General features: G+C 39.5%; 1 protein-coding gene across 12 annotated transcripts in view; it reads left to right on the plus strand.

Moving 5' to 3' along the window:
* The window catches only part of GHR (growth hormone receptor), a 303,364-nt gene that overhangs the window by 261,605 nt on the left and 26,443 nt on the right, over positions 1-15,316 (plus strand). For all 12 annotated transcript variants that reach the window (XM_070056270.2, XM_008262050.5, XM_008262046.5 and 9 more), the window contains 1 exon segment: positions 9,587-9,716. In XM_070056270.2, coding sequence (XP_069912371.1) covers positions 9,587-9,716 — 130 coding nt within the window.

Raw genomic sequence — 15,316 nt, forward strand, 5'->3', positions numbered from 1 at the left:
CATTTAGGGTTTTTTTTTAACTTTTATTTAATGAAGATAAATTTCCAAAGTACAGCTTATGGACTACAATGGCTTCCCCCCCATAACGTCCCTCCCACCCGCAACCCTCCCCTTTTCCACTCCCTCTCCCCTTCCATTCACATCAAGATTCATTTTCGATTCTCTTTATATACAGAAGATCAATTTAGCATACATTAAGTAAAGATTTCAACAGTTTGCTCCCACACAGAAACATAAAGTGAAAAATACTGTTTGAGTACTAGTTATAGCATTAAATCTCAATGTACAGCACACTAAGGACAAAGATCCTACATGAGGAGTAAGTGCACAGTGACTCCTGTTGTTGACTTAACAAACTGACACTCTTGTTTATGGTATCAGTAATCAACCTAGGCTCTTCTCATGAGCTGCCAAGGCTATGGAAGCCCCCTGAGTTCACTGACTCTGATCATATTTAGACAAGGCCATGGTCAAAGTGGAAGTTCTCTCCTCCTTTCAGAGAAAGGTACCTCCTTCTTTGATGACCCGTTCTTTCCACTGGGATCTCACTGGTGGGGATCTTTCATGTAGGTTGTTGGTTTTTGTTTTTTTTTGTTTTGTTTTGTTTTTTTTTTTTTGCCAGAGTGTCTTGGCTTTCCATGCCTGAAATACTCTCATGGGCTCTTCAGCCAGATCCGCATGCCTTAAGGGCTGATTCTGAGGCCAGAGTGCTGCTTAGGACATCTGCCATTCTATGGGTCTGCTGTGTATCTCACTTCCCATGTTGGATCGTTCTCTCCCTTTTTGATTCTATCAGCTAGTATTTGCAGACACTATTCTTGTTTATGTGATCCCTTTGGTTCTTAGTCCTATCATTACGATCAATTGTGAACAGAAATTGATCACTGGGACTAGTGAGATGGCATTGGTACATGCCACCTTGATGGGATTGAATTCGAATCCCCTGGTATGTTTCTAACTCTACCGTTTGAGGTAAGTCAGCTTGAGCATGTCCCGAATTGCAGTTTTGTTTGTTTGTTTGTTTGCCAAAGTGCCTTGGCTTTCCATGCCTAAAATACTCTCATGGGCTCTTCAGCCAGATCCGAATGCCTTAAGGGCTGATTCTGAGGCCAGAGTGCTATTTAGGACATCTGCCATTCTATGAGTCTGCTGTGTATCCCGCTTCCCATGTGATCGTTCTCTCCCTTTTTTATTCTGTCAGTTAGTATTAGCAGACACTAGTCTTGTTGGTGTGATCCCTTTGACTCTTAGACCTATCAGTGTGATCAGTTGTGAACTGAAATTGATCACTTGGACTAGTGAGATGGCATTGGTACATGCAACCTTGATGGGATTTTTTTTTGTACTAGTACTATTGGTTGAACTCTGTAATTAACACACAATTATTCTTAGGTGTTTAAATTTAACTGAAAAGTGATCCCTGTTAAATATAAGAGTGGGAATAAGAGAGGGAGGACATGTACAATTTGAGACATGCTCAATTGGACTTGCCCCAAATGGTGGAGTTAGAAACGTGCCAGGGGATTCCAATACAATACCATCAAGGTTGCATGTACCAATGCCATCTGATACATATTTTTGTGTGAACTAATGTTTCACTTCTTTTGGATTTGTAACTAGGAGCAAAATTGCTGGGTCATATGGTAAAATCTGTGTTCAACTTTTTGAGAAACTACCAAACTGTTTTCCACAATGACATTTCTAGAAGAGGTATTTGAGGGTTCCAATTACTCTACATCCTCTCGCTGCATAGTTTAATTATTTATTTGTATTATCTAGAATGTGCCTTACCCTAACCAACTGGAAGATAAATTCTACTGAATTTAGCACTAATTGTTTTTGTGTAATTATTTAGTGTCATTATCTTTTGATGTCTCAAAACCATGATATTCAAAATGTATCTTTTTAAAACAGTGAAACTATAGCAATTCCAGGTGCTGGCTGAGACTCCACCTTCTTACTAATGTGGTCCTTGGAAGGCAGCAGTGATGGGTTAAGTAGTTAAATCTGTGCTGCCCTCATAGGAGACCTGAATTGAGTTCCCTGCTCCTGACTTCAGTGCCCCAACCATAAGGAATTGGAAGAGTGAGCCAGTAGGTGAGAGCTGGCTCTTGCTCTCTCTCTTTTGCAAATAAATACATTTTTAAAAATCATAACTTACTGTGATACTGGAAAGTAGGGTGCTTACCCTGTATCAGCCACTGTTCTAGGAGTTTATGTATGTTACTCATTTTACAGTAGAAGAAACTAAAGAGGTCAAGCAATTTGCCCAAAATTACACAGATTGTAAGTAATGGAAGAGCTCAAGGATCTGGCATCAAAATCTCTGCTGTTAATCTCTACCTAGTATTATCAAAACTTATTTCCTGATAGCATCCTGAGATAAAGAAGTGCCACACATTACTTCATTCCAGGGAAGGATTTTGTGTGAATTATTCAAAGCTGAAGTGAGATTTTTGGATACATCCACGATAGTGGTGAGGCTACTTCGTGTAGCAGCAAGAGGCTTGTCTCCCTAGCAGCCCTACAGAGTTACACCATAAATCAATATGATAATCCCTGACCCTGTGCAGAGTCATAAAAATGGTCAAATGATATTGACGAACTTTGTTAATGATTTAGAAAATCTGAAAATATATTTTAAGAAAAACAACTTCAAATTAAAAAAAAAGAAGAAGAATTCCAGAAGGAAGTTTTAACTATCAATAAAATACCACTCTGTTATTCATTTAATAATATTGCCTTGGTTTGAGGGAATTACAGACCAACATTCATAATTTTCAGTGTTCCTAGAGGCAAAATTAGCTTCATGTGCAATGTTTCTCAAACTGTAAGTGTTGGTCTATTAGGAAATCATAAGCAGCATTGTTTATAAAATAAAATAGAGGCCGGTGCTGCGGCTCACTAGGCTATCCCCCGCCTTGCAGTGCTGGCACACCTGGTTCTAGTCCCGGTCGGGGCGCCAGATTCTGTCCCGGTTGCCCCTCTTTCAGGCCAGCTCTCTGCTGTGGCCAGGGAGTGCAGTGGAGGATGGCCCAAGTGCTTGGGCCCTGCACCCCATGGAAGACCAGGATAAGCACCTGGCTCCTGCCATCGGATCAGCGCAATGCGCTAGCCTCAGCGCGCCGGCCACGGCGGCCATTGGAGTGTGAACCAACGGCAAAGGAAGACCTTTCTCTCTCTCTCTCTCTCTCACTGTCCACTCTGCCTGTCAAAAAAAAAAAATAGAACAAATTAATTGTAGGTAGTAAGGGTATTTTTGAGACATTTTATGTGTGTGTACGTGTGTGTGTGTACCATGTAAATCAATATGCATACATTCTGGGTCATGAGATAAAAAATACATTTCTTCCGACAATCATTTGCAAAAACTTTGAAAGCCACAGTGTAGTGATTAAGAATACAAACTCTAAAGTGTGACTGCCCAGTTAGAATCAACACTGTGCCACTTAGTAGCCAAACGCCCTTAGGCTAATTATTTACTTCTCTGTGCTTCAATTTCCACACCTTTCAATGTTGAGAACAATGGTAGCTACTTCATTCTCTGATTGTGAACACTTTAAAAAGTTAATTATTTAATAAGCAGAACAGTGACAGGCCAAGTGGTGACCCCTAAGAAGTCTTAGGTGCCATGATATTGTCATTCCCCACTTCATCCTGTTCCTACCTGAGGAGACTTCAAAAACCCATAACATCGAACATACTAATTTCTTCCCATCATGACAAAATTAGATCTTCCTGTCTTCATTCCAAAACCTTTGAAGATCATACGTGTTCTATCCTATGATATGCCTTTCCCCAATAAAAAACTAAATACAAATATGTTTTTAACTCACTATCACATGTAGGCTCATCAGTCACCTTAACATTTTACCCTAAGTCTAGGCAGTGGACTAACTGCTAGAACAACCATCCCTTGTTTGTTATTTGTGGAAGGAACAGTTTCACCACACTTGGCCTGGACCAGTGTGCTTATGCAATCCCCAGAACATATGAAAGTTATTCCACTTGACAATGAGTGTTTCCTCACTTTGGCTTACATTCAGCAGTAACCATTCTTTATCCAAATCAGAGTGGCTGAACATGTTGTGACTGTTCTCTTCGAAAACTGACCTTTGATTGACTGGAAGTGCAGATTTCTTATCAGACCCTAAATCCATCATGTTGGACTAAAAGTTATTTGGTCACATATGCCTTTATTTTTTTACAGTATGTCCCTTCTCATTTTTCATGCACATATAACCACATATTCTCCTTTGATCCTATACTTGCTTTGGCTATTTAGAATTAAAATCATGTTTGAAGACATTTATGTTCTCCATAAAATCATTTTGTTTAGTATGTTTTTGTACAAATTTAAGTCAGTGTGTTTTCTTAATCATATTAAGGGTGAATGTTTTGTTGCATTTTTGTATTGTTTATCTACTGCCATCCAACTCAATGGAAAGTTGTCAACCGGTTGTATTTAATCACACTTTGGTTAGAGGGTGGGTTTTCCCCTTAAGCCTCCTGAAAAATATCTAAGTCCCTGACCATTTGTTCAGGGGTCATCACAAGTGTCTGGAGTTGTTGACAGCTGATGGTCTGCATGACAAGGTGCACTGAATAATCTTATTTACTGACAGATGGCCACTGAGTGCCTTCTACTCCACAATGTGGAGCTCTCTAAAGGACATTGTCCTTTCTCCTCCAGAAACTTATTTCCCCCTAACCTTCTCTTCCCACTTCAACTGCTCTTTTTCTTCCATCTCCCCTAACTCCATACCCCATACAGACTTTGGGAACTGGTATGTGGTTTTGTTTGCTGTTTTCCTTCTGTTTGTTGTGGGTTGAGGACAGAAAAGTGTCTCTTATCGTAGAGCAGAGGGTCAAAACACAAGTTAACACCGAACAGCTGTTTGATGTCCTAGCCCTGTTTGAGAAGGTCATCTTGCTCCAAGGGGAGAGCCACTGGGTTAGCAAGGAAGGAAGCTGACTTCAACCTTCCCAGACAACCTGACATGAAAAATCAATCATAGAACTATCAAGATGATGTTACAATAATAATACCCCCCAGCTCCCTCTTAAACTGTCTCTGCATTGTCAAAAGTATGGACATGATATCAAACTTGATCAACTTTTAAAAATTTGAATTTAGTAAAACTCTCTCCAAACTTTCCAAACAACAATTGAGTAGGAATACTATTTCAATTATTAATTATCTTTATTGCTATTTATAGTCCATCCAAAGTTTAGGCAGGATTTTCATTCAGTTGCACCATTTTGCTCATACATCTCGAGTATCTCTTAGTTTTCCAAATGTTTACCAGGAAGTATTATTGTACTCTTCCAAGGCAATGACATCTGTGTCCTGTCCACACCATCCTGAATAAGGCTCCCAGGACTTGACACCACACGTTCACTCTTGAGCCAGAGCTCTGCTGGGACTGAATGCAGAATTTAACAAAGTAGAAGGCCAACTTTTATAACTTTCTTTCTCTGCAATCCTGGTTTTCTGCATATTCCACGCACCTGGGGAACATTTAAGACTCACAATATGCTGGCTGCACCCCCAGACTATTTGATTGTATTCTCTGAGAATAGGCCCAAGCGTAAGTATTTTTGAAGCTCCCTAGTTTCCAACGTGCAGTCACGATTGGGAATTGCTGCTCCTAGGACTTGCCAGGTTACTGATTTCCAAAAGTTGCATTATGAGAACATCTGAACTTGTCATTTTTCCCTCCTGGGAATTTTTTTGAAAACAAGAGAGATTTTCTAACAACAACAACAAAAAAAGAAAACACTTTTTTTCCAGTGCTAAGACTCTGCTACCTACAGGAAAATAAATTTGGAAAATTCACTTATCTAAATTCCAGCTTCACCCATTTCTGGATTGAAATAACACTCACCTCCTAGAGTCATTGTCAGTATTAAATGAGATAATATCTGTAAAATAATCAATATGATATAATATGTAATATGATGTAGCATACTGATAGAACTAAAATAAAGATGCAACAAGTTGAAATTCTGATTTTCAAAATGAAAGCTCCAAAAAGGAAATGAAAATGAATTCTGAGTCTACTGTCAAGATTTCAGGGTACTTTGGAATGTGGGGTACTCAGGGGCGTTATGGGGAAGGGAGGGGGAAATAGACATTAAAACAAAGAGGGAAAAAGTTAGCTTTGCTGCCCTTCGTCTATGTCAGGATTCCTTGTGTAGGCACACACACACATCATCGCATTAGCACACAACCATGAATTTCCTGTTTCTTATTTCAAATGAAGATATAATATGGACTTTCTATACATCTGGAATTAACAGGAAACAGAATAGGCATAAGAGTACTAAGTTTAAGCAAGTAAAATATGTTTCCCATTAGTTCTCTTTTGAAGTTTTTTTTCTTCAGTTACCAAAGTTTTTGTTTTCTTTCTGTTCCAAGTTTAGGGGGTTGAGTTTATTATTCTTGCCATTGTATGGCAAGCCTATTGCACAGGGAGTATAGGAACGTGAATAACGTTTGCATTTGGTGTTCTCTGATTGTTTCAGATCAAATGCCAAAATTATGTTCTGATTTAGTATATTGTATATTATTAATGGTTGAATATGTGCCAGTGAATTTGTAAAGTATGTTGTAACTCATCTACTTCAGTCCATTTAGGAAATTAAGTCCAAAATGGCTTGGGAAGATCAAAGGTAAATAGTGTCTCAGCTAGGGTTAGAATGCACATCTCTCATTTCTAATCTAGTATATTTTCTTATCTACTGTGCAAATGAACAGTTAGAATGTGAAATGTTCTTTTCAAATGTGCAAGCATTTAAATAGTTATTGTTCAAATATGTTTTAATCAGAGCCGGCGCCGTGGCTCAATAGGCTAATCCTCCACCTTGCGGCGCCGGCACACCGGGTTCTAGTCCCGGTTGGGGCGCCGGATTCTGTCCCGGTTGCCCCTCTTCCAGGCCAGCTCTCTGCTATGGCCAGGGAGTGCAGTGGAGGATGGCCCAGGTGCTTGGGCCCTGCACCCCATGGGAGACCAGGAAAAGCACCTGGCTCCTGGCTCCTGCCAGGATCAGCGCGGTGCGCCGGCTGCAGCGGCGGCCATTGGAGGGTGAACCAACGGCAAAGGAAGACCTTTCTCTCTCTGTCTCTCTCTCTCACTGTCCACTCTGCCTGTCAAAAAAAAATAAATAAATAAAAAAAAAAATAAATAAAAAAAAAAAACAAATATGTTTTAATCATTGCTAATTTCCTAGAAGGACCTAAAATACTGTTTTTCATACTTCAGGTAATAGGAAACAGGAGCTCTTCTTTACAGTATAATAAGTGATTGACTAACAAAACACACATGGATATTATAATATCCATGTGTACAAGATTACTCAAGCTCCTGTATTTCAGCACACTCAAGGAGTTAGTATACACTAATTGCAGAGAGGGCTGACCCTCTGTCCTTGGTGCCACGCAGATGCTATTCATGCCCCAAAACCTTTGTTTGCCAGTTCTTGCAGGAGAATGAGTATATTTTACAACAGTATAACCATGGAATTTTATTATGAAAATATTCATACTGACATCATCACGTGATCCAGGGCTAAAGACAAATCTGCAACTCAGGATTTCCTGAAGAGTTGCTTGCTTGTGGCCTGACCATCCAGGGGCACAGGTATAATCAAGGACATTTTACCCAGGGGTGAGCTTCTGCACTACACTTACAAGAATATTAGTTTAAGAGGGAGAAGCCTCTATTTCCCAACCTTATCATCTCTTCTTCCCTGCTTATTTTTCTTGTTTTTCCTTATATCCACCAGCCCCCATTAGAATGGAAACTGTATAAGACCAGAACTTTAGCAGTTTTGCTCATTGTACTATCCCTAGAAAATGACCTGGAACATAACTGATGTTCAATAACTGAATGAATAGGTGACTGCTGGATTTCTTTAAAAGACTGATAATTTGCCATCCCTCATGATTTTGTTGCCAAAGGAAAAAAGAGGCATGATTTGATTCAGGACACAAGATATATTTCTGGTATTTGGAATCGGGAATTTTTATATATTACATATTATTTATTTTTAAAACATGTTTTAACAGTATTCATATAGGCACTTTAAGATTGAGAGCACTCTAATGCCCAAGAATGATCATTTTATATTAAATTTAGAATCAGATTGAAAACTAATCATTGTTTTAAGCAGCCAAAAAAAAAATTAGAAAAATAAACTTGACCACCACCAAAATGGCCAAGATTGTCAGAACATGGAGAATTGTTATATAAAAATTAGTTTTGCTTCAAACTTGCCTGTTACACATCTGTAACTGCAGATTTCATAAGTACAGAGGAATTTTGGAAGAGTGTATCCTAAAATATAGTTAGCATTCTCGACCTCCCAAATTAGAATTGATACACATGTATCCTTGGGTTGGTTGGAGTTGCATTTCTGAATTTACTAGTTGAATCTCACAAGAATACAAATGTAAGTGACTCTTTATCAAAAAGGGGCAGATGTTCTGACACAATGGGTTAAGCTGCCACTTGGGACACCCACATCCCATAACAGAGTACATAGTTTAAATCCCAGATCTTCCACACTTCAAATAGAGCTTCCTGCTAATGCTCCTGGGAAGCAGAGGTTGATTGCCCAGGTTTTTGGGTTCCTGCCACTCCACACCCCGTGGGGAAACTCAGGTGTAGTTCTTGGTTCCTGTCTTCAACCTGGCCCATCCCCAACTGTTGAAGGTATTTGGAGACTGAACTGCCCGATGGAAGATTCATTCTCTCTCTCTCTCTCTCTCTCTCTCTCTATATATATATATATATATATATATATACATACATATATATATCCCCCCTTCCCTCTGTTACTCTGCCTATTGAATATATAAATAAATATTTTTAATCTCTGAGAAAATGGCTCTGTGGCAGATGTTGTGGACTCTGTGCCGCATCTCCTGGCTCCACTTGATGTCAGCTCAGCCCTTTGCAATGGACAGTTGTCACCATGAACATTGCTGCATACTTAGGTGCCTGCCTAGGCAAAGACCCTCCCTCAGCCAGAGTGCATGTACAAGAAGTTCATGGGGGTCAATGTCTCCAAGGCAACTCTCAACCAGTGAGTTCTGGTGAGCTGATAGATAAATGTCACAAATTCTCAACCTTCTTTAGAACAATGGTGAGGCATATTTTACAGTGTTTCAGAGAGGCCTCAGTGAAGTTGGTCTGTAACTGGCCAGAGCAGGAACCAGTTCAATCACACAAATTATTAGCAGTTTTCCCTTCCCTTCCACTACCCCCAACCCCTCATATCTGCTCCTGGGGCCACCTTCCAAATGAACTACCTGAATCCAAGTCCTTATCTCTATCTCTGGTTTCTTAAACAGGCCCTAAAGAATAATGCTTGAAATAAAGGCAAAATGCTGTCTTTAGAATCAACAGCTGACATCAGCAAGCAGTAAGCTCTGCAACTGTGATGCAGGAAAACAGCTTTTCTGGAAAACATTGGTGTCACCTCCTAGATACAGACGTCATGGTGTTCCATGCACAGTGTAGATACCTGTTTCACTAGGACCCTCCTAATTCCATCTTTGCCTTTTCTTTTTATTCTACAGATTCTTCTGGGAAGCCCAAATTCACCAAGTGCCGTTCACCTGAACTAGAGACTTTTTCATGCCACTGGACAGATGGGGTTCATCATGGTTTAAAGAGCCCAGGATCTGTGCAGCTGTTCTATATTAGGAGGTACAGCCTTTATGCCTCTCTGATTTTTCTCTCCACAGATTTGTCAGTATGTGAGATTGAAGTATACTGAGTCGCATGCAGTTTAGGAATGGAAGTGATTTATTTTAATGACTTAAGTTTATTCATTCATTCACTTATTTTAAAAATTTTAATTAAGCTGTTAATTGAGTGCTATGTATTGCTTTAAACACTAGAGATACAGCAGTCATTACACAAAAGACAAAATCCCTGGTCTCATAGAGATTCCTTTCCAGTGCGGGGAGACTGACAATATATCAGCTGTTAATATTGGTTATTAAGAAAAATAAAGCCAGAAAGAGCATAAAGAGTGCCCGCACAATGGGAGTGTTATGGATTTGCATGTATGAATGTGGGTGAGAGTGTGGATGGGCAAGAGTGAGTTCATGTGTGAGTGTGGATAACAGCATGTGTGAATGTGGGTGAGAGCGTGTATGGATGAGTGTGAGTGTGCACATGTGTGATGTGTGTGGAATGCACGTGGCTGTACATGAGTATGTGCGTGTGTGAAGGTGAGAGTATGTTTGGATGCGCGTGAGAGTATTTGTGGATGTGCATGAATGTGTGCATATGTGAATGTAGGAATGTGTGTGTAGAGGTGCTGAGTGATATTTAAAATGGGAAGGTCATAGGAGACCTGTCAGAAGCGGTTGATCAGAGCAGAGACATGAATGAAGTGAGAGAGGCCGCCTGAATACTTAGGGAAAAGGCTGTCCAGGCAGAAGAACTGCAAGTGCAAAGGCCCTGAAGCAGTCTTGGCTTGTTTGAGGAAGGCAGAAGGCCAGCACAGATGACACAGGATTGAACATGGAAAGAGAAGTAGGGAAAGAGATCAGAGAGTTGCTTAGGAACAGATTTGCCAAGGGACGGCTTTGAATTATACTTTATTTGTGTTTAAAAAGCCATAGGTGTTTTTTTGAGGCAATGCACCTTTTAGAAGACTCAGCTTGGTATCTATGTGGAGAATAGATTATGTTCCTTTTAAATTAGTTATCCTCAATAAGTGGTTCTAATACTTTTCTCCTCCATTTTTACCAATAGTCCTATAAAATAATGTGAAGAGTGAAACAAAGTTCTCTTGATATAGTCACGGCACCATGGCTCACTTTGTTAATCCTCCGCCTGTGGTGCCGGCATCCTATATGGGCACCAAGTTCTAGTCCCAGCTGCTCCTCTTCCAGTCCAGCTCTCTACTGTGGCCCAGGAAGGCAGTGGAGGATGGCCCAAGTGCTTGGGCCCTGCACCCACATGGGAGGCTGGGGTGAGGGGAAGCACCTGGCTCCTAGCTTCGGATCAGTGCAGCGCAGCACCGGCCATAGTGGTCATTTGGGGAGTGAACCAACAGAAGGAAAACCTTTCTCTCTGTCTCTCTCTCTCTCTGTCTATAACTCTATCTGTCAAATTAAAAAAAAAAATTATTAAAAAAAGTTTCTTTCTAACCTTCGCTGGCATTATTTCCCTTTCTGTTTTCTCTTACATGGGACCTTTTTAAACTTTCGTCTGAAACACTTCATTATCTCTTACACCCAATTCCCAGAGAAGACCCAAGCCAAGCAGCAGGATTAGTGATGACCCTTTTTCCCAGCCTCTTGGTTATCACCTCAAGGGTAATGTTGTCTGCTCCACAGAGGAGCTGGGAACGGGAAGGATCATGCTGCAAATACTTAAGGACATGTGTTCAGGGACAACAATCCTGCATTTCAGCCTGGCTCCCTCACTTTTTCACCAAGTCACACTCTGCAAATGATCAGACTGTGCCCAAATCAACCTCCTCCTCAATAGGCTTGCCTCATAGCTTCTTGGAGCTATTTCATTTCGAATACATGAAAAACACCTGGCACAGAGCTTCACCCGTATCAAGTATTCACTAAAAGGTAGCTATTTCTCTCAATACTGGTAATATAATCATTTTAAACAATAATGATGTAGGATTCTAATTCCTTCCTGAGTTAGAAAAAAGATTTTTGGATTCTTTGTGAATATTGTAAATGATAGAAGACCATTTTTGATGTAGAGCTGGGTACTTAATTTGCAGATAACAAACTTCTATGTGAGAGACCCTCTTGGATGTACATCAAAGAGCACACAAAAGTTAGGTGATTAGATATCAAATACACCATTTTTTTCCTGGAGACTAACACCACAGTGAGCTAGGTGTCCATAAACAAATCTGACATAAATACATTCATACAGGAAGCTAATATGTTTGGTGACACTTTTGAATATATATGGAGTTGATCATATTATTAATAAATAAAGACAGAGAGATTTAGTAAGTATAATTTTCATGCTTTACTTCAGCAACTCAAAGAACTAGTTCAATCAAATAAGTTATTTGTTCAGGCACAGTTAAGCAAACTGATTCGAGAAATAGAATAACCTCTTGAAATGGACTCACTTGATGAAAATAGTTTTTGACTACTGTAATACTTACCATATTTGAGTGTGAGCAAAGAGATAAATCCAAAAATGTGGAGTGTTTACCACTCTGTTTGTCCCTTACCTTCATGTACCAGGGCCACACAGTTCTGTCTAACGGCCTCTTCCACACACCCAAGCCTAAACCCAAGTTCTGCACAACCAAGGCTACTGCTGAAAGTGTGACCCAGAGGCGGGGAAAATCTCAGAAATTTTCAGAAGGTTCTCTTGGTTTTTACTGAAAGGAGTTTGAAATCCCAGGGGTGAAATATCACATCCTTAAACACCTCAAATACAAGCTAAATAAGCACAAACTCAAACTTGCAACATCAATATTTTGGGTTTTCTATATAAAAAATATAATGATTTTGAATCCTTTAGCCAAACTAGCATAGCTAGTTGGCCCAGATTATCTAGGAAGGGCCAGATTGAGGGATTAGAGTATCAGGGCCAGACTACACTGATGGTTTACAGATTTAGGAGACTCCTCATTACTCATCTACACAAAGCACGATAAAATGCACTTTACATTCTTGTCATTGTTTCTTAGAATACAGTTCCCAAGCAACTCCTGAAACTATAGAATCATGCTTCCCGTATCTGATACTGTAACAAATCTGTGACATGATGTAATCCTTACCAGAGTCAGTGAAGGCAGAGGGAGCAAAGAAGGGGCTTTCAGATCACAAGCCTGGCCTTGATCCCTAAAGCATAATGGAATCTAAGCACATCAGATTGTCAGAAGGCCAGTGAAAGTGCAGGCCCACAGGCAAACTCTCATTTAGCTTGCTCTGTTCCTTGCCAGGTAAACTGGCAAAAGTAGCAACCTCAGCATGTTAAAGCAGCTGATTCAGAAAGGTCTCTGAGTTGAGATGGTACCAAATCGGCCTCTGAGCTTGGAGGGCTCAGCATGATTGCAGATTGCAGGCATAGCCAATGTGGAAGTCAGGGCGGAGCTGCTATGCTCACAGCTGCTCATATATAAATGCCTTATCTTAGAAGAAAGTGCACAGGTGAACACTTGGACCTTAAGGGAATATAAGGACCCCTACCTCTCCCAGCCTCTATATTAGACCTCTCAGAAAATTCCCCCAGCCTTTTCAAAGAAATTTTGTTTTCATGCAAGATTGAGGGAAATATTGGATGAAAGAAAGGACATTGTCATTGTTTTCTTAAGAAAAGGGTTAAATTTTAAGCTGAACATGCATGAGCTGTATGTAATGAAACTAGTTACCCTTAAGACATGAGTGATATGTTATTTTTATTTCTTTTCCAATTGGTTACCTTTAGATGAAAAAATGTTTCTTCTCTTTATTCTGATTTATAATTATAGTGTTTCAATGGTTCTCATTCTATTTCACAAAACTGGAACAAACCTAAAGCACTTAACTATTGAGAGTGAGAGAAGGAGAGATGAGCTCCCAGAAATTGTGTAGAAATTCCACGCAGGTGACAACATAAATGTTTTATGAGTCCATTTAGTTTTTGTATAGGTTTAATAGTTTGAGTATGTTATAAATATTTATTTAAAATTAAACTCGACTTTAGTTAATGAACATAGAGTTTAAAAATAGTTTGTGTTTTGAACTAGCTATTCTTGATCCATCATACTTAAGATAAGTGCTTTAAGTTGTTTCTCTTGTGGAGCTGATGGATTTGGGATAATCTAAACAGGTTCTTTTGCACAGTCCTAATGGGGACCAGAGTGCTGACGTTGCCAAAGTTTTAAAATTATGTGAACACAGCAGAGCTATTCTCCTTATTATAAATCCCGACCTGCCAAGCACAATCCTACATCTTTAGAACATCTTAAAGCTTTGATTTTTCTAACTTTTATACTTTAAACTACATTAAACACTTTTGATATCCCTTCTAAGCTTATAAGAAAGCATCATTACTTGAGCAGTCTTGTTAAACCTTTTCTTTAAGGTACTCTTGTTTGAATGTCAAGATCAAACAAACCATACAATTCATTGACCCACTTATCCCTAATTATGAAATGATCAGTGAACTCTCTACTTAATGTAGGGTTAATTTTATAAGTATTAAAATTAACAAAAAAATAATTTCTGTAAAAAATTAGAAGGGGTAAGGAATAGGGAGGAGGAAGAAAGTCAGCAGCATGGTTGGGAAGAGGTAGAGGAGGAAGAAGCATTATGTTCCCAAATCTGTATATATCAAATGCATGAAGCTGTATTCTTTAAACAAAATAAAATAATTTTTAAAAAATATTAAAGGCTTCTAAAACAACTCACATCTAGTAACTAAATCACTAAGACTGTCAATAAAATCTTTATAGATAAATATATATATATATATATATATTTCCTACTACTCTAAATAGACAAACACACTTTTTCCTTTCTTCTGCTTTTTCCCTACTTGCTTTTCCCATCAGGGATGAATTCCCTCTCATCCAAGGGTATGAAATTTTTATTATGTTAACCAGAATTTAAGCAACATTTCATTTTCTTAGACCTTGGAGTTTCTGCCATTTTAATGCCAAGTTCATTTCAACAGCTGATGAGCAGCTGTCTCAAGGAACCTCTGATACTACACAAGTTTCTTCCTTATGCCAAACAGATCAGCCTGAGAAACAGCTGTAAGGGAGGAAACACATGTGTCTTCCCAGTTTCTCATCCTTTCCTTCCAGGCCCTGCCTTCCTCACAGGGCTCTTATTGCCCACTGCTGCCCAACCCTCTTCCAGAGAGTGATGGTCCCCGATCTCCACAGTCTGGCCAGCTAGTCCCAGTGCTTGGGCCCCTGTATCCATGTGGGAGACCCGGCTGAAGATCCTGGCTCCTAGGTTTTGCCTGCCCCAGCTCTGTCTTTACGGTTGCTTGAGGAGTGAACCAGCAGATGGAAGATCTCTTTCCTCTCTGTCTCTTTTTCTCTCGCTGTAACTAGACTTCCAAATAAGTAAATAAATTTTATAAAGAAAAAAAATAGGGTGAAATAAAAGATGACACCTGTGTGTGTGTGTGTGTGTCCATGTAGATCACTCTGCCTTTCATATAAAAATCAACATTTTAAAAAAGAAAATTCATTCCTAACATTGTGTTGTATCTCACTCTCTTCAGCACACTCATGCCAGTATTTTCTTACCTCAGTGCCTTTGGCCACTCTGTTCCCTCATTTGCCTTCCCTATTGGCATCTATTAGA

The sequence above is a fragment of the Oryctolagus cuniculus genome, chromosome 14 (genome assembly GCF_051225735.1).
Source record: "Oryctolagus cuniculus isolate XC-2025 breed Fujian yellow rabbit chromosome 14, ASM5122573v1, whole genome shotgun sequence".
Classification (NCBI taxonomy): Eukaryota; Metazoa; Chordata; class Mammalia; order Lagomorpha; family Leporidae; genus Oryctolagus; species Oryctolagus cuniculus.